Source organism: Oculina patagonica, chromosome 3, assembly GCF_052425735.1.
Source record: "Oculina patagonica isolate OP01 chromosome 3, crgOcupat, whole genome shotgun sequence".
In the NCBI taxonomy this organism is placed as follows: Eukaryota; Metazoa; Cnidaria; class Anthozoa; order Scleractinia; family Oculinidae; genus Oculina; species Oculina patagonica.
Window position 1 is genome coordinate 28,805,249 of NC_135760.1, and position 24,603 is coordinate 28,829,851.

The 24,603-nt window shown below is 38.3% G+C and overlaps 2 protein-coding genes across 3 annotated transcripts in view; both read right to left on the bottom strand.

The window, feature by feature from the left end:
• Positions 1–24,603, bottom strand: part of LOC144647371 (HBS1-like protein) — a 46,249-nt gene that overhangs the window by 11,446 nt on the left and 10,200 nt on the right. The window contains exons 6-16 of one of the 2 annotated variants that reach the window (XM_078507174.1): positions 17,597–17,651; positions 11,649–11,739; positions 9,279–9,351; positions 7,619–7,704; positions 6,788–6,867; positions 6,488–6,605; positions 4,885–5,031; positions 2,760–2,834; positions 1,715–1,832; positions 1,066–1,134; positions 128–232 (exon numbers count right to left, since the gene is read on the bottom strand). In XM_078507174.1, the coding sequence (XP_078363300.1) occupies positions 128–232; positions 1,066–1,134; positions 1,715–1,832; positions 2,760–2,834; positions 4,885–5,031; positions 6,488–6,605; positions 6,788–6,867; positions 7,619–7,704; positions 9,279–9,351; positions 11,649–11,739; positions 17,597–17,651 (1,017 nt within the window). Of the gene's footprint in view, positions 1–127; positions 233–1,065; positions 1,135–1,714; positions 1,833–2,759; positions 2,835–4,884; positions 5,032–6,487; positions 6,606–6,787; positions 6,868–7,618; positions 7,705–9,278; positions 9,352–11,648; positions 11,740–17,596; positions 17,787–24,603 lie in introns of both variants that reach the window. The other variant, XM_078507173.1, reaches the window with a different exon arrangement.
• LOC144645924 (uncharacterized) lies at positions 23,101–24,581 on the bottom strand. The gene has a single exon (XM_078505439.1). It carries the CDS (start codon positions 24,579–24,581, stop codon positions 23,157–23,159), a length of 1,425 nt encoding a protein of 474 aa, XP_078361565.1. The 3' UTR covers positions 23,101–23,156.

A 24,603-nucleotide genomic window follows, 5' to 3' on the forward strand; every position in this document is an offset into this window, starting at 1 on the left:
TGTTAAAATAACAAAAGAATGCGATACTCATCCATGTATCTGTTACTAAAACATTCCTTATCCATACCTTGGTCATACTAGTTACTACCTATACTAACAATATACACTAGATACTTGACACACTTACTTTTCGCCAGTCCTTGCTCCCCTGCTGGCATAACGACAACTTTGTCACCAGTTTGAAGTTTTCCAGCTTCTAGTTTTCCAGTTACAGTTATTCCAGTTCCCAACCCTAGAGTAATAAAAATTCATTTATAAAACAATTCTGCCTCCTACACAGCCTTCTCCAGGGGGTAGGAGGATTCATAGTAAAGTGAGAGTAGTGATCATTTTGCCCCACACCCCGGCCTTTTTGTGGTTAAACTTTTGTTTTATTATCTATAATACAGGTGATGCAGGAGACAAAGCAGATTTCACGGTCAACATATAAAAGTTGTTTATTTTATTTAACTGTGCTTTGAGATAATTCTGTTGTAGTTCTATTCAACCATACTCTTATTTTTTCGTAGAAAATGCTACAGACCCTATGAGTTACTTTAATTTAATTAAATGTAGGTAGGTTACGTCTGCATTTGAACCTAGTGGCCCATCAGGCTGGAGCTTATCCCAGTTTCACTAGCATGAAGCGACTTGGAGTATCTCTACTCCCCCCTAGATGGGATGTTAGTCCATTGCAAGGTTACCCCCCAGCATTAAATTCGTGGTACCCATTTATACCCCTGGGTGCAGAGAGGTACTATGAGAGTAAGGTGTCCTGCTCGGAAACACAACACAATGACCCCAGCCAGGCTTGGAATGGGCTTGGTGCATGGTAGCTACAACATTAGCCCAATTGGAATTTGATTTGACTATTTTTCACTGCCAATTAAGAGACTCGATTCCTGTATTGGTTTGCGCTATAGTGTGGCAAAATGCTACTTCTTTTTCATACTCTATGACAATTTTTAGGGTGTGTCGTTGAAATGGAACCTCTGCCTCAGTTGTGTGTAATTAATACAAGCAGGAGTCTGTTAGGAAATTAATGGATGCTAAGGAATGTTCACAGGGGTACGGACTATAACTTACCTTTATAAACATCTGACACACAGAACCTAAATGCCTTGTCTAGGTCCCGCTTTGGAGCCTTGAAATTATCTGGAAAAGAAAAAGAATGTGATACGGCTGCCTGACTATGAATCCTTTATGTTGCTTAACATTAATGTTGTAAGTACTACTACGAAAGCATATTAACCTTGATCTGAATGATCAAAATGCTTTAACAATAATCTGATAGAAATCAAGGAAAGGTTAATTAACCATCTTAACATAGCCTTAAATTTACAAGGAAAAATATTGCCCATTCTGCCTTTCTCAATTATTTATAGTTTGGTATACAGTTGATAATTGTATAACTTCATCTATGCTGGACGTCCCTCAAATACAGACCAAATCTCCTGCTCTCCTGTACAGGTCACCAAATCTCCCGGATGTGAAGAAAAGTGCTTAAAATACATGTTTTCAAGCTTATTTTGGCCGATTTTGGGAGAACATTTTGAAAAATATGATGTGATTATCGGATGAATCAGCATTGAGTTCTATTTTATACTCCGTTTTAGGGTAAAGAAGAGGTATCATGACCCACTATTGGCAGTATCTGGGATCCCTATTATTTTTGCTTGGCACTTGGCATCTCTGTGTATTCAGAATAGCACTTGTGACATCACTACTTCTCTACCTATCCTGTCCAGTAAGGAAGGTCCATTATACCACGCTGAAAGAAGGGGCTCTTCACTGCACCCCACCAGATTCTCACCAGTGAGACCACTACAAGGAACGTACACAACATCAGAGTCCTATAAGGGAAGAGAAGGAAACTGTTTGTTACACATGAACTATATGTTTTTACTACGTCACCATTGTGCTACACTTTTGCTAATATGTAATAGTTATAATAATAATGTGTCTTTATTCCAATTGATAAAATACATATCAACAGTTACAATTAGAGCCAAATACAGGAATAAGAATAAAAATTAAAAAAGAAATAGTTACAATATGATGACAATTATATTTAAAAACTATTTAAAGACTAAGAATTAATTGCTAAATTAATTGAAAACCCACTGAGGTGAAGCCTACAATACTGCCTGACAAACAACTTTGTTAATGGGATTGCCTGGCTTGGGTAAACTGACAGTGAGGTCGTTTACTAATCTAAAATGTGGGCTGCTGAGCTGCATATCTGGTGCACACCCATGATGAGCAAAGACAGACTTCTCAACTGAACCTCTTTTACTCACGATCTTGTGAGTTGATTGTATTCTTTCAACTGATGTTAGACAGATTCCTTTCGATGTTTTCTTGCAATAGCTTTAGTCGCTTCATAACTGCAGTATTTGCATTTTGATATTCACAATCGTATTTTAAAGGTAAAAAAGGTCAAGCCTGCTGTCGAGCCGAGTGGCTCATTAGGCAGGAGCTTATTCTGTTTTCTGCAGCATTAACAAACTAGGAGTATTTCTATCTCCTTTCAAGATGAAATGCCAGTCTATCACAGGGTTACCTCCAGCAGTAAATTTGCTGGACCCACATGTACAACAACGTGGAGAGAAGCACTATGAGAGTAAAGTGTCTTGAACACAACACAGTGCCCTGGCAGCCAGGGCTTGAACCCAGTCCGTTTGATCTGAAGTCTGGCACAGTGCACTAACCATTAGTTTTTTAGCCCAACACGTCTCCCAAAAATGACACAGTATCAGACAACACCAAAATAAACATACCTTAAACCCTGTCTGTTTTAGGAAGTGCCTTAGCTTGCCTACAATATAATTATATCGAGCCTCTGACCAGGAAACCTAAAAGAATACAAATTTACTCTCATAACATGTATAATTATTTAAAATGACAACCTCCTCACTACATCATTGTTTTCCTCTTATTTCCACATTAGTTTTTACATTCATTTACATAGTTTTAACTGACAGTATGACAAAATTTCACTTTTTATGGAAATTAAAACCTGTGTCCAGCTGAGCCTGCATATTTCCCAGTGGCTGTGCAATCTTGTTGTGATGTCAATGAAATTGACTGAATGCAAAACCTGTCCTACATGTAGTTAATTTTTACTTGTTTTTGTTGAGATTTCACTTTAGAATATTGTGGATTCTAAGCGAAATTATCCAAATGTGTCAGAGAGTAATTTTAAAGTGTCCTTTGAGTCTTTAGAGAAAAGCTTTTGTCCTGCAAATGCAGACTTTCAATGATAGTTGCATGGATACGTGAAAAAGGTGGTTGCACAGGTGTGGATCCAGACTGGTTTCCAATGGTTTACAGAAATTAGTCAGCTCTTTTATAATTATATCAGTTTATTTTTTGAATCTAGAGTTTTAGAGTTTTAATTTAAAAATATGACATGTACACAAGCTTTCATAAAAAAATTATGGAACTGGTCAACATTTTGTCCAAGTAACTTAAAATAATATACCTTGAAATGGCACTTTACAAAATCAAATCTAAAAAGCTTTTGCCCATTATTGATGCTCATGCCTTATACCTTTGTGTTCTCAAAAAGAAAATAGACAACATTTTTCTTAGATCTAGGCCTGCAGCTTACAGAAGAGGTCAAATTACAGGGTGTTTAAATTCAAGTCACCTTCCAGTCGTTTTAAAGTTTAAGTACATTATACATGCCCAAAAGTTTCTGTAAACCCTTACAAGGCTTTTTAGTGCAGAATGCACTATTGTGATGTTTGGTGGGGCTGCGTCCGCTAAACCCCTCAAGCGCTAACGCACTATGGTGTAAACTTTTAATCACCAATTAATTAATTAATATCAATTAATTATTTTGAAGGGGGAGGGGTGGGGAGCACCTGACCGTACGCCCCAGGTGGAGATTATCTACTTTACCTACGTATGGAGATTTCAAAGGTTTTCAGAAAACCCTTGCTCTCTGTTCAGATAACACCCGCACCACCGTACAAAGGGGCGCCCGACCGAAGAAGTCTACGCCGCGCGCGAACCCAGGAACAATGCGTCATCGCGCGTTTGCGGTAGGATCCTGCAGACCCGGCGCACCGAAGTGACTAATCCCCTACTCGACATATTCTTTTAGAACACTCATGTTGTCGCCCTTTGCCAGAGGCAACACAAGAAGCAGAATACTCGGCGAAAGTCTCCCAGTGCAACCCAACCCAAGAAAATCAAACCAACGAAAGTTAATGTTCGCCATGCACAATGCGGAGGACAGACTCTCCACAAGAGATAAGAGTTAAAAACTCCAAATGGAAACACATTACTCCACTAAAAAATAGAGGTCATCGGCCGCGTGGTGACAGGACCCGAAGCCTGTTGCACCACAGACACATGAAACAGCGAAAAGGTGACGACCAGCGAAACCCTGGATTCATGCGCTGTTGGCCAATGCATCGCACTGTCCTTTGAGTCTCTGAGTTTTAATCAAGAACACATTTGGTAGTTTGAAGAGATTTCAGTGCATCAAGTTCAAGTTGCAAATTATACTGCAGTTGAACCTCTCTAAATTATACACAACATGTATGTCTAACACGGACAATCAAAGGGACACAGTAAAGTGTCCATATTGGACTTTATATTATTGACAGAAAATCTTTGTGCTGTCTTCGAAAATATTTTAATTTAAAATAAAAAGCTTTTTGAACCAGCATCAGTTAAGAACGTTTTTTCACTAGCAGGAACACAATAGGTCATCCTGAGCACACACAATTCCACAGAGAATGGAAATCCTGGTGGCCAGAATCTTGACGATATCCTGACAGGATTCTTGCTGAGATTCACGGCAGGATACCATCAGGATCCTGGTTGTTGTCTTCACATTGGTTATGCTGTAAACTTAATTTCATGCCTGTATTTGATGTTAGGACCACTTACACTATCAAGTTTGTTGACAGCAACAACAATCTGTGTTACACCCAGAGACCTGACCAGCAGTGCATGCTCTCTGGTCTGTCCTCCAGCTTCAAATCCAGATTCAAATTCACCTGTGCTGGAGCCAACTACCAATACAGCAACATCAGCCTGAAAATCACCAAGGTGTATCTTACTGTTTTTCCATATTATTAAAACATCAATACACACTTAGAATAAGTACAGTCAGCCTTATATTTCTTTACAACCATCATGAAAGTAACATATAAATACTATAAAAGTTTACAAATTGGTCTCGTTTTCATATTTGAAAAATGAAGTCGTTTAAGTATCATAATCATTGACACACAAAATAAAATTGTTTTGCACTGCGGAGAGAAACAACTGAGCAATGAACTGATCCTCACCATAAGCCCACCATTTATTTTAAACAATTAGGGATCAGAAGCCATAAAAAATTAAGGCCTTCAACATGATTCAAACTTGTGTCAATCATGATAGTGATGCACAGCTCTACCAACTGAGCTGGGAAGCCTGCACAAAATGGGAGCCAGGTCATTTTTGTGGGTTATATCTTTTCCATGAAGGAATAGATGACAAAATAAATGAAATTATTTGCGGAGAGAAACAAGCAATGACATGTTCCTTGCTGTGAGCCCACCAATTTAAGCAAATGGGGATTAGAAGACTTAAAAAAGTTTTAGACTGCTTCAATGGGATTTGAACGTGTGACCTCTGTGAAGCCACACATTGGGAGCCAGGTCGCTTATGTGTCTTCTATCTTTGCCATGAAGAAATACATTGCAGAATAAAATAAATTATTTTGCATGACGGAAAGAAACAAGCAATGACACAACCCTCACCACGAGTCCATGATCCCTCATTGAAGCTCTGACTTTTTTGGCTCCTATTCCCCACTTGCTTAGTAAGCTCATGGTGATGATTGTGTCATTGCTTGTCTCTCTCTCTCTCTCTCTCTCTCTGATGTGCAAAAAAATTATTCTGTCATCTACTCCCTTATGGGAACGATAGAACCCTTCATGGGAATGATAGAACCTGGCTCCCAGTGTATGGCTTCTGGATTCTATGTTTCCTCGCCTCGGTTGCAAAATTAATTGGTCGGCTCACAGTACCGCACATGTAATATTTGACAGATCACTCAAAAATCACTACAAGACATTAGTTTTGCATACATAAACTCACGTGAGAAAGTTTATGTATGTTATTAGAAGTTCGCCAAATACAGCTAACTTTAGAAGACTTTGGATGTTAAGTCGCCCATAAAAAATGGGGGGTCACCGAACATATAAGCGAGTAAACTTAGGTCAAATAAATGCAACGGCTACCAGCCCTTTATGTGTTTAGAAATATTCTTTAGCCTGTGCACTCAATGCACCATGTGGTGTGACATTGCGACATGAATTATTTGCGTAGTAAGACTGGGCATAAACAATTAGCATGAACATCATTATTTTTATCCACACTGTGTGTTAGTTAGGTATTCCGATCTGAATGAATAGCATTGTGCTTTCAGTGAAAATAAATGGGTAATTGTGAGCGTGTGTTGGTGGGGTGTTTACAAACAATGAATTTAAAGCCAACAAACCTGAGCTGCTCCAGTGATCATGTTGGGGATAAAGTCTTTGTGTCCAGGTGCATCCATGAGTGTAATCAGTTTTGTATCTGTCTCAAACCTTGTCAACCCAACATCCATTGTAATGCCCCTAATAAAAACAGTGAATTATTTTGGTGCAATTCTAAATGTGAACTACTGTTAAGCAGTGATTTATTTAGTGTTAGAGTCAGGAAAGGGAAGGGAAACAAATCACCGGGAGGTTAAAAAAAATCGAAGGTTCATAAAATCATGATGAAATTGGTATTCCACTGTAGATATTACATGACCTACCGCTCTCTCTCCTCGCCAGTTTCATCCAAAACCCAGGCATATGCAAAAGAAGCTTTTCCTGCTTTTTTGGACTCCATTTCATATGTACTCAGGTCAAAGAAGCAAACATAAAACTGTCTTAATTTCTTTAAAGTGCCTTTAATGTTAATCAAAATTATAACAAAATTCTCATAAGTGATTGGTCATTAGCAGCCCGATTTGAGCACTAATAGGACAGTGTACGCGTCATGCTTGTAATTGGACAGTGTAATAGGACAGTTTACATGTCATGCCTGTGTAAATTTTATTGGACAGAACGTGTCATTTTGCACGCGCTGTTGTTGTGCATTTTGTTGAGTAGACTGTTATGTTTTGCAGCTGTATTCACTAAGAAGTTTAGCCATTTCGCCGGTAAATTTTGTTTGTTTCTCAAATTTTGTTATAGTTTTGATTAATTGGTAACAGGACTTTGTGTCGTCCACTTACACTTTAACAAGCTACAAATGCAAAGAATAAATTTACTTCATAGGTACTTTAAAGAAAATGTGTGAACTTCAACCAAAAGTTCTAAGAAATGAATTGAAGTGTTTAGAGAAAAAAATACATAAGCAATTGCTTGCTGTGTCAATTTTCCCACCTGAAAAAAATGGCCTCAATGATTGCTTTATTGCACATTTTTTTTTTGAGAAATAGTGAGAATATTGCAATAAGCCTAGCTGTACATACCAACTCCACAGAACTTGGAAGATGGGCATGGCTACACATAGGCTATAATTATTGCAAACAACAATGGCCATTATTTTACTAAATGAATAACCAGTTAACCAATATATAACCAGTTTACTGAAAAGGATATTTATGCATAGACCTTTTGGAAACATTTCCAAGACGATAAAGAAGATGACCCATTAACGTACTTTTTCCAGCATCAACATGACCTGCAAGGAAACAACAGCATTGCAATTTTATTTGGAAACATCACAGATCTCATGACAGTGTTTCATGCTACTAGTTCCACAATATTGAATTGAATTGATATTTTTCTGAAAACTAATGGCAACTACATTACTGTATTTTCTTGATTAAATACCAGACCCCAATTAAAAGCTGCATGGCCTTGTTTAAATGCTGGGCAAAACTACTAATTAAATAACACCAGGGCATTTAATTGGCCAGGCATATATTTTCAGTTGAGCTATAAGCAAGAAAATATAAAAAACAAATTAAGACAATTAAGTATAGAGTTCAAGAGCCTTAGCTGCACTCGCCTATCTAAAATTTACGTAACCCCAACCCACCCCCACCCAATGCTGTAACACAATCTGCATCTTTATGTACAGTAATCATTATCTCTTTGGACCATCATTGGCTCTTCTTAAAAGACAGAGTGACTGGATCATTTATTGTTATTACTGAAGTCACTGAGCACTGCACATGGTTCCAAGGTATGGTTGTTTTCAATACCCAGGAATGTTTCTACGTTTAAAACTAAGAAACCAGTAAGGAACAAGGTCAACATGGTGAGTGGCGAATCATGTAATGACACCGGATCATTATAAAAGAAAGTGGAACATTTGGTGTCAACTAACCACAAACAGAGAAAGCACACTGCTGTTTTAGAATTTTAATAAGATTTCCCATTTATTTAGGTAGAAAATACTGAGGAATGAACTTCACTGCCATAAGACATGCCAGTCATCTGTGGCATCCTAAAAAGAGAAATATTTGACCTCCTACCCAGGTAATTACTAGTTTGTGTCTACTTTAAAAATCATAAGCCTAAAAGATGGGATGCACAGTAGAAAGCGGCGTATTTGAAGGGGGAAGTGAAGGCATCTTTGGACATTGTACATTTTTGAAGGAAGAGGGGCCATTAATGTTTAATTGGTGGGTATGTTTTTGTGGCTAGAAATTAAGGAAGAAATTAAGAAAAATTTGGGTCATTTCTGGCACTTAAAGAATGATCTTCAGTTTCCGTTGTTTTAGAGCACCCATAGAGCATATAGTTGTTATGTTTTACAAACTTCTGGGAAGAAAGATTATTGATTATTAAACAAAAGATTCTATGGGTATGTTATTTTCGTTTTTGCTAGTTGAATTTACTCTTTAAATGAACGACTACCAAGGAACAAGGAAATATGGTAATGCAAATACGTATCCATGCAACTGTAATATATTCCAAGTACCTACAATACACATGAATATACAGAACAATGAGATATGGGGGGTGACAATGGGTGCTGTCCACGAGTGTGGACAGCGGTATATTCATGTGCATGTGGTCTGACACTGCGTCATACCGGGGGTGGACAAGACAAGTGATGTCGTAGAAGAAATGTGCACAATGGAAGGAATCACGATAATATATACAGCGCATAGGCCGATTGTGAGATATCTATTGTTATGCTAATATTCATTGATTATTTCTGGTACTTTGAATAGATAAAGGAGCTTCTTTTCCTGAGTACACTATACAATCAAAACAATTCACAGAAATTTAAGATCAACCTACCAATGACCACCAAATTAAGAAGAGTTTTTCCTTTCTGACGTTTTTCATATTCTTCATGAGCTTCAGCTAGCAACTGCAGGAAGCAAACACTTCATTTATGTACAAGCTTCTTCAAGGTGGCTCGACCCAGTTTTTTTCTAGCGATACCCATCAACTTTCAAATCCTCATACATAAAGGGATTAATGTAAATGACATTTCTACTATATCACAGGATTACACATAGACTGAACTGCAATATGATATAAATTTTGGGAGATCGGAATGAATATCACGTGACAGTGACGTCACACAGGTTTTTGCTCTGAATTGAATTTTAGCCCGTAACCGCATTTTCTCTCGAGATCCTCCACGCTACGTATACCTTGGGTGTTTGCCTTCAGCTCTGCGGAGTTTCACGAAATCTACAAGAGGAATTTGAATTTGATTTCTTTTTAAATGGTATATTGCGTATAAAGAAGACTTCATATAAAGAATTTGCTTCTTTTTTGATGTTTAATGAGAGGCTTAGTCCTCAACAAATTCCCATATCCGATATCCAAACCGTAGAAGTAGGTATGTGCGATTCGAAAATATGAGAATATGATCATAGTGAAGCCATTACTCTTCCATTTACGCCACCGGTTTTAACTCATCAATGTTTTTCTCCATTTTAGGTGTAACATACAACTTATTCTATTACAAAACGAAAATTATAAATTTAGCGATCTGTTTTTGAATATTTGTGCTCTGGGATTTCCTATTGTTTGAGTTGAACACAAATGAATCCTGTGCACGACGCGTGAATGACAACGAGGCCACCTTCCGAAAGATACTCTTCCGAAATATGGTCCGTTTAAAGAAAAAAGGGAAAAAAATTGTCATCAACAACTTTCTTGTGGTCGACGTCTTGGCTGAGTTGAAAGAACAAAAAATGCAAAACAAAAAAGGCCGCCGGATTGAATGTCTAACATAAACGCAAAATTGAGTAAATATTGAAGCGATCTCGTATTTTGAATAATTTTGTGCTCTGGGATTTCCTATGTTTTGAGTTGAGCACAACACCGAATCCTGTGCCCAGCGTGAAATGACAACGATTGGCCACCTTCCGAAAGATTACCGACCAAATAGTCTTTAAAAAAAAATGGGAAAAAAATTCCCATTTGTTGGTCGACGTCTTGGCTGAGTTGAAAGAACAAAAAATGAAAACAGAAAAGGCCGCCGTATGAATGCTACGCTAAAGAGAAAGGTCGAGGTAGAGTACGCTCTGAGTCGCCCCCGAATGGTCCGTTTTAAATAAAAAATGGGAAAAAAAATTTCATCAACAACTTTTTTTGTGTCACGTTTGAGGAAGAACAAAAAATGCAAAACAAAAAAGGCCGCCGGATGAATTCTAACATAAACGCAAAATTATAAATATTGAAGCGATCCATTTTGAATATTTTGTGCTCTGGGATTTTATTTTGAGTTGAGCACCGAATGTGCACCAGCGTGGAGTGGCCACCCCGAAAGATACCAATCTTCCGAAATATGTCCGTTTTAAAGAAAAAATGGGAAAAAAATTGTCAGCAACAACTTTTTTGTGTGGTCGACGTCTTGGCTGAGTTGAAAGAACAAAAAATGCAAAACAGAAAAGGCCGCCGTATTGAATGCTACGCTAAAGAGAAAGTGTAACGAGCAGTTTCTGAGTACGCAGTTTCTGAGTACGCTCTTCCCGAATATGTCTTTTAAAGAAAAAATGGGAAAAAAATTGTCATGCAACAACTTTTCTTTGTGTCGCTCTTGGAGAAAAGAACAAAAAATGCAAAACAAAAAAGGCCGCCATATTGAATGCTACGCTAAAGAATTAAACACAAAAGAAAAATGTCGAGTATTTGAGTACGCTGTCATTAAATGAGAAGCGTCAAAAATCCGGTTTGAGTTTCGTTATTTATTATTAACCTTCAGGTGCAGGTGCAGGATTTTCCAATCAAAAAAGTCCCAGAGAATGCGCCAACTCATATAGACAACCTCAGAAAAATGCGGAAGTTGCGAAGCGAATATGAGTATTGAGATTATTTCTTCCGCACATACCTACTTCTTACGGTTTATCGAATGGAAAAAAGAGAGAGCCCAGTTTCGCACAAAAGACCCCGCAGAGGAGGCACACAGAAGGAGATCGGCTTGATTCATTCGATCCCTGAGTTTGTATATGTGAAAGTGACTCATTGAATACCTTAAGAAGAGGTTTTAAAGTTGAAGGCGCTAGAAAAAACTGGGTCGAGCCACCTTAATGGATGGCCAATGCAAATTAATAGTAAGTCAGGCTAATCAGTCACTGCAAACAAATTATCATAGAGTACATCCATATACAGTTAAAGAATACATATGAGCAAAAGAATGAATTTTATCACCTGCTCTCTGTTTTTTTCAGCTGTTGTTTGCTTGCTTGTCTCTGGTAATTTTGGTTGGTCTGTTTCTACCTCACTTGGCCTTTCAGGAGAACTAAAAAAAAGTATGTTAACATAAGGTACCCCTTAACCTATAGAAAAGAGTGCATGGTTAGTAATAGCCTTATGTTATTGGTATTTACATCAGACTAGTACATTTCATCCTCAACCAAAATTTAATGTGAAATAGCCACCAGAATCCTGGGAGTTTTTCCTGCTGGGATTCCACCCAAGAAAAATTTCTGCCATCAGTCCTGGCAGGAATCCGGCATCTTCACTGGAATCTCACCAAGACGAAACTCTAAAGTGAATTGCAATGGGAACCCTGGTGGATAAACCCTTGTAGTATTCCCAGAGAAAACCAAATTCTCACCAGGAAGGAATAAGAAGTTCCTGCTGTTGAAATGAACTCTTGGTGTTCAACACACTATTGCATGATTTAGATTATGTCACTCCAAATTATATAATGTCACACACTATCTGACTTTGAAAATGTTCCCCTACTGCAATGTTCCGTGGAGTTCTGGACAGGGGCGGATCCAGGATTTTTCAAGGGGGGGGGGGGTGGCTGTTTACCAATATTTTTGTTTACTATATTGTTCAAGCCCCAGTATGTTTTTTATGGGGGGAGTTCAGGCTTTTGGGCAGTTTTTTGAAAGTGGGAGTGCAAATGATTTTGGGTCTGACGTCCATATTTAATGGAGTGAAAGGCTCCATCTCCCTAGGGGTGTCTGGGGGCATGCCCCCCTCAGAAAATGTTGAAAAGTTGAGGCCTCTTAGACGTGATTTCCGTGATTCTGAGCAGCTTATTAAGTTATTAAACCACTGGTTTTCCTTGATAATTTGGCAAGATATTCTTTCTTCAGTTTACCTTGATTTATATTTCGGAGAAAAAATCTAGTTCTTGTGAAATGAACAGTGATTGAAATTTAAAGTTGACAAGCCAGGAACTTACAGGAAAGAACATACATGCATTTTTTTTGCTCACCCAAGTGCGTGAAAATTTTTAGCCCTTGGCAAAGTGGCCTGGGGACAACTTTGGCGACGTTGCTTGCTCGTGAAATCGCTTCGATGCGAAAAAACGGACGAAAACTCTACAAAAGAATGGAGACAAAAATCATTCCAGCAAGGCTAAAACTACTCTTGAAAGGTAAAAGGAATCTTTGTCAATTCACATTGTAACTTTTTTGTATATGGTAATTCTCTGTAAATTTTGTGGATTACAGTTTGCATCCATCAGGTTTGTATGTAAAGACTCTGCCAATAATTGGGTCTTGTTTCTCAGCTGCAGCTGCTAAAAATTAATGACTTAAGGCTCAATTCTAGGGTACTTCCTGAATTAAGACGATCAGAGCCAAGGTTCAATGCCTCTGTTCTGTAACTAACAGCTGCTGTTATCCAAACTTTATCACTGTTCTTATACCAGACAAAGTTGAATTGTTCACATCCTGTGAAGTCTAACTTATTCACTTAACCAGGCCTGTTCTTGATCTCAACATTGTAATCAGCCTGTTCTGACATCCAGCAGTGTGCTGCTGAATTAAGTTTTGCTGTCGATATAACATAAGTCATGAGATTGTTGTCCATGTTGACTTCAAATGATGGTGCACAGATAAGTCCCTGAACTGCTCACAGATGGCCCATTTCCAAGCTTAACCTCTAACTTTTCAAAAGAACTGAAATGGAACTGTCAGAAATTTCCCGCAAGGTCTCGGCAAGCCTCTACTTCCTTAAGCAATTGAAGGGGGCAAGTGTTGCAACAAAGGAACTCGTGACATTTTACACCACATGTATCCGATTTTAAGCTACTGTTTTTCAAATTAAGTTAATGAGAATTGCATCCTTTCATTATTTATACGTGTAGAAATGTTTCTCAAAATATTGAACAAGTGGCCATTTTAGGCTGCAAAGAAAAATGAAGTCAGGAAAATTTGATGTGTTTCCTTTGAAATTGGAAGAAACATTTCAGCTCAGTGTGATCTCTATTTTTTTAAGTTAGACTACAGACGTCTTGCAGTCAACCTGGTAGCTAATCTAGACTTCAATTACACAGTGCTACTCACGTTTTGGAATGCCTCTTCGGGCAAGTTTAATATCTGAGACCATTTCTTAACTTAATATTTGTTGTTAGTGTTCCCATGATGTTTTATTGTATTTACTACCTTTCCTTTGCATTTTGTGGTCTACAGGTATTTTTGGGACTAATAAAATGCCTAATGTTTTGACAGAACATTTTGGATTACTGTTCAGTGTGTGAAACTATGGATTGTAACAAGTTCACTACAGGTAGTTGTTATAGTTGTTGATGTGACAGTCAATTCTAGCAATTTCCTTCCAGTTATCTCTACACACATTCATTACCTAAGGCATTTATTATAGATCTGCTTTTTGACCAGACATTTGTCTACTTTATAAAAAATCTGTTTGACATTTTTAAGGCCTGTATTTTCAGTTGTTGGATGACCTTCAGTAGCATTTTAAAGTAGAAATATAAAAATTTTTCAGGCCTAAAACTTAAGCAAGCCAGAAAACCCTAATCCCAATATAAAGCTAACTGCAAGTAACATGATGTATCCTTTGGTAACCAAAGTGCTTTTAAGGCTAACCAGAGTACTATGTAGGCTAACCGGAATCCTATGTAGGCTAACTGGAATGGCTTGCATGGCTTGCATGTTTCATGACACATAAGTGCCATACAAGTCAGAAATACCTAACTTAAATAAAATTAATATCATAACCTGAAGCCACCTCAGCTAACTATACTCAGGCTAACTGGAGTACTGCTTAGGCTAACCAGGGAGCTTTTTAGGCTAACCAATGTCCTACTTATTTATAGTGGAATCGCTCTTTTTTAATACATGACATTTTTCTGCAATACTTAATGAAAGGAGGTGTGCAAAGAAAATTGATTTCTTCTTTTCATGATCCAGGAAGACTGGGCAAAGTGAAACCATTACATATAAGCTTAACTAAAGTCCCATGTTTCTTTCGAAACAAGCACAACAAAAAAATTAAAATCCATAAATGTCATTTGGCTATCTAGCAAGTGGAAAAAAATATTCTTGGTTTTCATGTTACATCATAGAATTTTGAAATCAAAATTCACTAGGCCTGCTAAATTTTCGTTGTCATTAGGCGAAAGATAAACTAAAAATATATATTTTTGCAAATTTCCAGATCGATAGTGTCATTCGTTTTTAAAACAGAGCATTTTGAATATTTGGGTTCTCCGTCGTATGTGACATCAAGCTGAGTGCCGTGACAAAGCTGTTTTGTTTGAAAAAAGACCTTTCCCTTCCATTTTGTGCAGATTGAACATTTTAGATATAATAAGTGGTGCTTATGTGAAAGTGTACACCGAGGAGGGGGAGTAGTGGGGTCCGGAAGGACAGGGCAGGCGGGGGGGCCCCCCAGGAGGCCGAGCGAGGAGCGGGGGCAGGCGACCCCCGAGAGGCCCTGGAGTGGGGAGAGGTGACGAAGAGAGGGTGGCGCCTGGCCGATGCGCACAGTGAAGGGCCGGAGATGACGCGAGGACGGAAAGAGGGGGAGACGGGGGCCGGGGCAGACGGCGGCCACGGGGGGCAACCAACAGACCCCCAGGAGGCGGGGACCCCCCACCCATGGGATTTACAGCTTAGCTTCATACTTTCTTTTAAACTATTCAGACCCCCATCCCCCCGGAATTCCCAATGACCATCCTTGGGGTGGGTATGGATATTTTCTGGAACTGCAGAATGTAGGCAAGTAAGCTGCAGATTAATCTGATTGATACACACTAATCTATTTTCACATTTAAACCTGTTTTCTATGGGATATATAATTATATATTGCTTTTACCGGTTTCACTTGTAATAATAATAATAATAATAATAATAATAATAATAATAATAAGCCAACTACAAAAGCATCAGCCAACTACAAAAGATAACCTTGCTGGGTACAGCACATATTTTGAGGAGGGTGTTATCAAGCTAAAAACTGGCTACCCTTAAGTGCCCCAGGACCATGGTTTGGTCTCGGCGCTAAGGACTTTGAGCAAACATTACGTAAGAACATAACAATAATAATATTAATAATAATACCAGTTATAATAATAACAATAATAATTACAATAATAATAATAATAATAATAATAATAATAATAATAATAATAATAATAATAACAATAATAATAAGGGGAAGCCTAGAGCCATGGGGCCCATACTGCTGGAGCTTTTCCCAGTTTCCTTATTTCTACTCCCCCCTGAATGGGATACTAGTCCATTGCAGGGTACCCTTCCCAGCATTATGTCGCCAGTACCCATTTATACACTTGGGTGGAGAGAGGCACTATGAGAGTAAAGTGTCTTGCCCAAGGCTTTGCCTGCTCATACTATTGAATCATATGTCTGAATGGGAACCTCGGCCAGGGCTCGAACCTGGACCACTCGATCCGGAGTCCAGTGCACCAACCATTAGTTCACCGCGCCTTCCTAATAATAATACAGTAGAACCCCTATTAAGCGGCAACCCTCGAGGAAATGGCAACTGGCCGCTTAATAGAGGTTGGCCGCTTAATAGGGGTTTGTCAGAAATTAGCATAAGGTTTTTTAAAAGGTTACATTATTTCAATACAAAATAAGGTGAAAAGGAATAACGGAATCACAGGAAGACGACAATAAACCTGTGTTTGAATGATTTTATCGGCCGTCACGGTCTGAGCTTAATTGTTGGAAATTAATTTAAATATCGTATATTACATTTTTATTGGCCGCTAAATAGAGGTAAAAACAATAGAAGAACGCTCATCGGGATGGCAGAAAGGTGGTCGGGCCGCTTAATAGGGGTGGCCGCTTAAAAGGGGTTATATTTACAGTATTATACTGACAATGTTTTCGGGACTTTAGTAACTGGCCGTTTAATAGGGGTTCGACTGTAATAATAACTTTATTTATCAACAGTTAAAAGTTTAAAGCTATAAAGCTTGTGGGGTCATGTAAACATTAAAAATTAAAAATATATGTAAAATAATATCCTAAAAATGTTTAAAAAATTACCCAGTTCACTACTATAACAACAATTTAAAAATTCAATAAAATTTAAAAACATCATCTTATTTGTTATTAATTTCATGCTTTTTAACAGAAGTCCTTTTGCATTTTCTGTGAACCCAAATCCAGACTACTTGCCCTCAAGCTTCTTTTCATTCATTCCCTGGTAACCTGTGTGAGTCCACCAGTGCCAAACACGGTCCTTACATTCAGGGCTCCTAGTTTCACTACTGGTCTTTTTACCCTGTGAATGCTTTGAGAGCCCTGGGTAAGTAATGGGTTGAAGGTTTCTTGTTGATGTTTTTCCAATACTCTTTTTCTACAGGGTGAGGTTGTCAGTCCCATCCTGATTCCCACCCTGGAGGACCACAAGACTGGTTTAGTACTAGGGCCCTCTCAACTTTCCAAGCTGGAAAGGTTTGACCTGCCAAGAGTATAATTCCCACCAACATAGCCCAAAAGGATCATTAAGCCTTGATGGGCATCCCAGTATGTAACGGACTGACGATGGTGATGGAGTGGTGATAGAGTCCATGCATAACATAATAAATTTACTCATGTCAATTCAGATTATCATTTCCCTTAGCAGTGATCATAAATAGAGCAGTGGCTGTAATAACACTCCTTTGCCTTTGGTGATTGCATCTTGATTTTGCTTCAGAGAAAGCTCGTCAGAAACAAGAGTTATTCTGTTATATACCGGTACATCTCTGCTTTCAGCCCTCACACATAGGAAACAGTTATTGAAACAATGCACCTGCCAAGGTCATCAGCTAAGCAAAATGACTGGTTGACTCACATGGGACATATTACACTCCAGTATAGTGTAATCTACATTACAATGTAATCTATGTACATGTATAGTGTTGGAAATGTTCTTACCTTTCCCTCGATTTCTTTATCTCTCCTGGATTTGGAAATCCCAACATTGTTTTTTCTGACAAAGAAGTAACCACAGGAACAAGTGAGTCCACAACTCCATCCTTGTTGCTGTCACTGGCCACATGATTTAACAATGGATGTTGAAGTTTTACCTGCATCTCAAGTTCTTTTCTTGGAGTGTTGGAGACGCCTAGTTTATCAACCATCACAGTTATTTAAATTAAAAAAGATATAATGGTGCTTCTTGGTTCTACATGTATTAATTAGTTTAATTTTGACTTCAAATTTGCACTTGGTGAAAATTAATTCCTTGAAACTAAGCTGCAAGGATTACTAAGACTGTAATGTATCATTCAAAAGCCCAATTTCAATATTTTAAAATTTAGCCTAAAACAATAGACATCACTACAAGGCTCTGGGGAATAAACCCCACAAACTCTATAGTTTATTCCCCGGAGCCTCGTACTGAGGTCTATTGTTTTAGGCTGAATTTTAATTATATCGAAATTGGGCTATTCCAAGCAAGATCATCCCCCCACTGGTTCACAGCAGTCAAACGCAAAAGTTGACGTCACATCTGGTCATTCCCGCCTCGAACTTTTGACTCGAAAGTGGGCAAACTTTTGTAAGAAATTGTTAAAGAAATAGTACGGTGAAAGAACATTTCAAGCTAGGACCCTCAGTGGAGATGAATTATTAAATTTCCAATCCATAAGCAGCGTATAAACCTTAACTTTCCAGGGACGGCGTTAACTTTTGGCTTTAAAGCGAAAGTTTTCGGAAAATTTAAGAATTTGTATGGAAAATGTTGGCGGGAATTACACAGGAACTGCGCACGCGCGCTGTGTTGACCGCTGTGTGCCCCACTGGACAGTCAGGCATTTTACCATGAACAAAAAGTTGGCCAGTGGTCAAGTTTTAAAAGGAATCTTGTGCTTCATATAACACATCATAACTCCACAGTCTGCAATCAGCTCAGGTCTATCAATACAATATGCCATTATACAAGGTCTGGAGTTTCTATCATAAGGTAGGCTTTAACAGCTTAAAGTTTTAAAAAATGATAGAGATGAAGCAAGCGCTTAGCAGTTTTAATAGTAATAAGCTTTATAAACAAAACCCCAGCTGACAGTGACAATTCAGCCCCAACTAGTTAGTGGTGCATTTGACCATGCAACTCGCTCACACAGTGGGTTTGGCATTTGACCATGCAACTGGCTCACATAGTGGGGCATTTGACCATGCAACTGGCTCACATAGTGGGGCATTTGATCAGACATATTGAAAGATTCAAATGCCCGGAGCATTTCCTTTTGACCTTCAAGAACACGAAACGAAAGCATCAAAAAAGGAAGCAGGAGAACATTTTTATTTGTAAATATTTCTCGCTCTATCTCATTTAGAGTTTTCTACATCATGGACAGTTATGACAAATGATTTAGGTTAACAATAAGATCCAAAAAAATGGCAGAGCTAAATATGATTTTTTTTGTTTGCAATTGTATTTTATTAAACACATCATAACTTAAATTAGCAAGACAACTTAAATTAACAAGACAAATGCAGATATCGTTAGCAATGGTCTAGAAAGACGGCCTAGAAGACCACCTAGAAATCTCTGCTTATGTTTGTTTTAAAGACCTACAAGGTGTTAAAACAAACAAAGAATCATTAGTGAACCAATCACAATAAGGGGCAGATTTAACTGTTAGCTTGTATATATCAGAGCTAAGCTTTTACGGCAAAAAAATCTACTGTTCATTTCCTTTACAATGTACAAGGTGAATAAACATTAAGCAAAAGGCGAAGACTGAACAGACTGAAGATAAATAATTTACCAAATTGTGGTTGGGAATTTTAAACGCTGATTCAACTCAATGTTACATGTTACAGGTTTACTGAATTACTGCCAGCCGACTAATAAAATATATTTTTCAAAACACGCCCTGGAATGTTGAAGACAGACACTTATGTAATTTACAGTCTTGTTGTGAGATTCTTAAGGGGGGTCCTTCTTAACTACCAAATTGTTGCTAAGAAAGATTTCTGACCGTCAAATTTTGGAAACCGAACCTCCTATGGATGAGATTTTTGCACAACTTAGTTTTATTGAAGAGTCCTTCAAAACTTTCAAAACACGGCCATATTTGACAAGTCACGTGACCAGAATAGAAAAACCCTAAAACTGAAAGGGCGTTTAGATATAGGAATTAAAATCAGTGTCAACAGATAAAGAATGTCCATGTGCTTAATGCTTCGTATGGTTTTTATGAAATTCACATTATTATTTTAAGTTATGGCGTAATAAAGACTTGTATTTTTGGACTTTCTACAGTAGTGTTCCTTCCTTACATGTAAATGGTAATTCCATACGAAGGATTATGAAGGAAGATATGTTATCTCTAATTCTTTGAAAAAAATCGGAACTTTACTTTTCTCTCAAAAGTTTTAGGGATTTTAAATTCTAGCACGCAATTTGGGACTGGTACTAGTTAAGCGTGTGCAATATCAAGTTTTTCAATTCAGTTGTCCTCCCCCCAAAAATTCACCGTTAGGCATTGCCAAACGCTTCAAAATAGCTTGCCACCAAAAACCATCTTGAGAAATTCCTTAGCAACTGCTCTAGATCTGTAGTTAAGAAGGACCCCCCTTAATATTTACAGACAGCGGCTTTTAATTTCAGAGGAAGTATTTAACCTTGTAATGGGGGGGGGGGGCTACTGTTAAATTGCTGGAGTGCAAAAAAATTAAGCCACTCTGACTCAAAAGAAAAATGAAATCTTAATACACCTGTGCCACAAAGTAAAAGGTCCCTAAGCACTGAGTTTTATGTTATGCACAGCAAAGTTGAGATGCTACTAACCTGTGGTGCATCTGAATTGTTTGGTGTTTTAAGGGTTGGCATCCCTCTTAACAGCTGTGATGTTAAATCTGATAGTGCTAGTAACAATCCAAAACAAGCAGATTGAAAGGCCTTTCTTAGAACAAAATTTCCAAGTCTTCCAGGGCCTGGGTAAACTCAAGGGGTAACAGCTCAAGTTACACAAAAAGTGCAGGCATTGGCAAGACAGTTATGTACAGAGAAATTGGAAGAGTTACTGAAACTTGATGTTATTGAAAAAATAGAAGGACCTACCAGCTGGGTCAACCCCTTAGTGGTGGTTGAGAAACCTACAATCTGTCTGGATATGTGGCAAGCAAATTAGGCCATTGTGCCAGAAAAACACTCAGTTCCCACCGCCGAGGGAATTCAAGGGATAATTTCCTGGAATATCTAGCAATTGAATGCAAAAAGGTTGTGCCCTATTAGCCCCAAAACAATGGAGAGGTGGAGCAATGCAATGAGACCTTACTGAATATCAGAATTGTGTGCCTAAAGGTTTAAAATAGGCAAAAAGCACTGGCAGACTTTCCATTCCAGTACAGAGTTACTCCTCATACTGTCACTGAGATATTACCTGCAAAACTACTGATGGAGAGAAAACTGTGTGACAAGCTCATAAAAGTGCAAATCCACAAGGATCGAGCCACCAAAATGCAGTGGCAACAGCTCTTAAATTTAGACAGGAGGGGTATGCAGACAGAGCACTCATGGCAGATACAGCAACATCGAAGAGGGAGATCAAGTCCTACTGAGAACCAATTATGAGCCTGCCGAACCCTTTGGTTGCCTGACCCATATACAAAGTTGTCCACAAAGATGGAAATGCTGCCATACTGGAAGCTACCAATGGGAGCAATAAAATGCAGAACATAGCCCATGTGAAGAAATTCACTTCACCTGAAATGACTGAAAAGGAAGACCAACTGCAGTCAACACAACCACCCCAAGAGCCTGATCAAATGGAACAATCTCATGCAAAGTTGTTCACTCATAGATTTGTAATATTGATGCTTTCATTTTTCAAGTGCTAACATTTGTAATAACTAAGGGGGTAGATGTAGTGTATCTACTCTAACTGGAAGCCAGTTTCAGTCACATGATCTCCTGTATATTATGGGATACGGAATTGTAGCATGTGGTTGGAGAAATGGAGTAGCATTAAACATTGTTTGGTTTGTGTCTGAGCTCACTGTGCTATTTGGGCCAAAACTACCACAAATACCCCGCAACTTATTTGCAAGTTATCGAAAAACAATAGTTCCTATTGTTTTCTGCCTTGTTCTTTAAACAGTTCGACTCGGTGAGTCTCATTTGCAAAGTATTCTGCAGTTGCTCCTTGGTAAATTTAGTAATATGTGAAGTCTGCTGAGTCTTCAAAATTCTCGGCAGCAATTCAGTTTATTATATACATTAGCTTTCGTCTTCAACAGTCCAGGCCATGTTTTATAAAATAATATATTTTATAAATTCAGCTGGGTGGTAAATTTATTTATCTTCAGTCTGTTCAGTCTTTAAAATTCCTGACTGCCATTCGGTAAAATATTAATTTGCCCCTTATTGTGGTTGGTCTGCTGATGGACGAGCTCCAATTCTTTGTCCTGAACTTGTCTTGCAATTGGCTAAAGATGTTGCGTGACTCCAGTTGAGTTTCTTCACTGAAATGTAACTGAGTTCAATAATTTTTTTATTTATTTAATTTTAATATTTACTAAAAATATCATGAGTTTAGTACGTTATATTTCCGTTATTTATTTTATTAGGTTCACCCTCGTTAAATAAAGTTACTTACTTACTTACTTACTTACTTACTTACTTACTTACTTACATTAACGCTAACCAAACTGCTACAACTTTGTAGACTATTGGTACTCAGTACTCACTTGAGCCCGCTATGGTACAGTTCATATCTGACTAGCTGTTTGCACAAGATTAATATGCTGTGCTGAAGTGACGTAATGGTTGTGTTACCTTGTGATCCATACTAAGAGAGCAGGTCGTGAGTTCAAATCCTAGCTTAGGAACTTTTTTCCTTTTTCTCCTTTTGTTCTTTTCTTAATGCATGTGTTCATATCACTTTGTTACAATTTATTGTACTGTAAATACGAATTAAGGCAACAATTTACTGAAATGGATGGTTTGGTCCTACATCTCATGTATTCATTCAAGGTTTGAATCATTTGAGAGTTCGTAATTAGTTCATTGACTTTGTATTTTTTGGTCAAGTATTTCAATTTCAAACACAACAAAGGTCTATGAAAAAAGAAACATTAAAAGGCCAAAACAGTAAATAGTTTTGTTCCTTAATTCCTGGTGACAGTCCTAAGACTTCTGTGAGTTTTTTATTTTTTATTTACAACCAATTCAAAATCCCATTCTATTCTGTAGTTATTGAAATGGGTGCTACATTTAGGAGATTTGCTAGTGGTGACAATTAAGCATTATCTTATGGAAGCCCCGGAGAGCCCTTTTTACACACCCCCAATAATAAAATTCACTGCTTATTTTCCCCGGGGGGGGGGGGGGGGGTTTTTTTGTTTTGGTGGGGAATAAAATTTTAAGGGGAGTTTTTGTTTTTTTTTCCCCCCCCCCCCCCCCACCCCCCCCCCCCCCCCCCCATTATTTTGTACAATCTTGCCCAAACACAGTACTCCCAACTATAAAGTTACATGCATTTCTTCACTTCTTTCTAGAAAAAGCCCCTTTTTGCTTTTCATTCACAACATCATCAGGTGATGGAGAACAAAAATCAAAAGGAGTTATGTTTACACAAGTTGAACTGTGAAGTTCTTTTACAATGTTTTGTACAACAGTTTTGTTAGCAGAGGAGGTTTTTGCAGGTACATGTGTAGAATAGCACAAGGCCAAAGCAAACATTGTAGGCTTTGCAGTAAATACAGGTGTGTTATCCCATGTTCTGGTCAGCTGTCTTTCCTGGTCCACATCTTTTTGACAAAATCTCTTATTGTAAATCTTTATTGAATGTTTAGCAGGAGGAGCTATTGGTTTCCTATCACTTGCAAACAAATACTCTGTTTCTTCTTGGTCCACAGATGGGTTGAGCATGGATGATATTATGGGTGTGGGTGACAGTTTGTGTTCCTCTTTATGGTTTGGGTTGTAGTCTTTCTCCCCTGGGTTAATCTTGCTGCCATTTCCAGACATTTTCATATTTTGCATTTTTTGACCCAAAGAATGTGTTGTACCACCTTTCTGTTTTCCAGCATGTACATCTACTTCTATTGATGGCATTTTTGTACCTGGAGACAGACTACTTCTTAGAGACTCTAATGCTTCAGATGTTTGAGAATCAATACACACTGATGACGATGGTGATGATAAGGCTGAAGGCTGATCCAGTGAAAAACGTCCAGACTGTGATAAACTGCTGAGTGAAGCTGATAACAGAGAATCTTGATTTGCTGGTTGCAATTCCAACAGTGATGTTGGAGTTTGAGATAATGTGCTTAGGGGAACAGATAAGAGACCACTTGAAAATGATGAGGACAATGGTGCTGGTTTGCACGACAACAGGGGAGGGTTCTGTGGTGCAGTCTTAAAAGACTCTGACAATGACTGTGCTCCCACTTGGCCCGACAGACCACTGAGTGAAGCTGAAGGCAACAAGCGCTGAGATGATGCTTGAAAAAGATTCAAAGGTGATGATGTTACCCCTGGACCAGACGGCAACCCTTCTGTCTGTGACAAGCTACTAAGGGGAGTTGATAACAGAGAGAATTGATGTGTTGTCTGTGGTGGTTCTAAGGGCACTGAAGTTACTGTTTGCTGTGACTGTAAACCCGCAGCGTGTGATAAACAACTGTGAGACAACGAAAGGTGATGACTTTCAGACATTAATGTTCCTGAATGAAGTAAAGAAGTAGGTTTGGTATCCAGAGGAGCAGGTAAAACAGGTTTTGTGTCTGGGCTTGATTTTGGATGGAGAGACAACCGTGGGAGAGGTTGCTGTGGCTTACTTAAAACACTGTCAGGAAATGACAGGCCACCAAGGGTTTCCAAAGAATCATCAGCAGATGCACCTTGGGAAAACATACTTGACGGTAATATACATGTACTATCACAAACGCCTACTGCCAAACCCATTATTGAAGAATTGCTTGTTGAA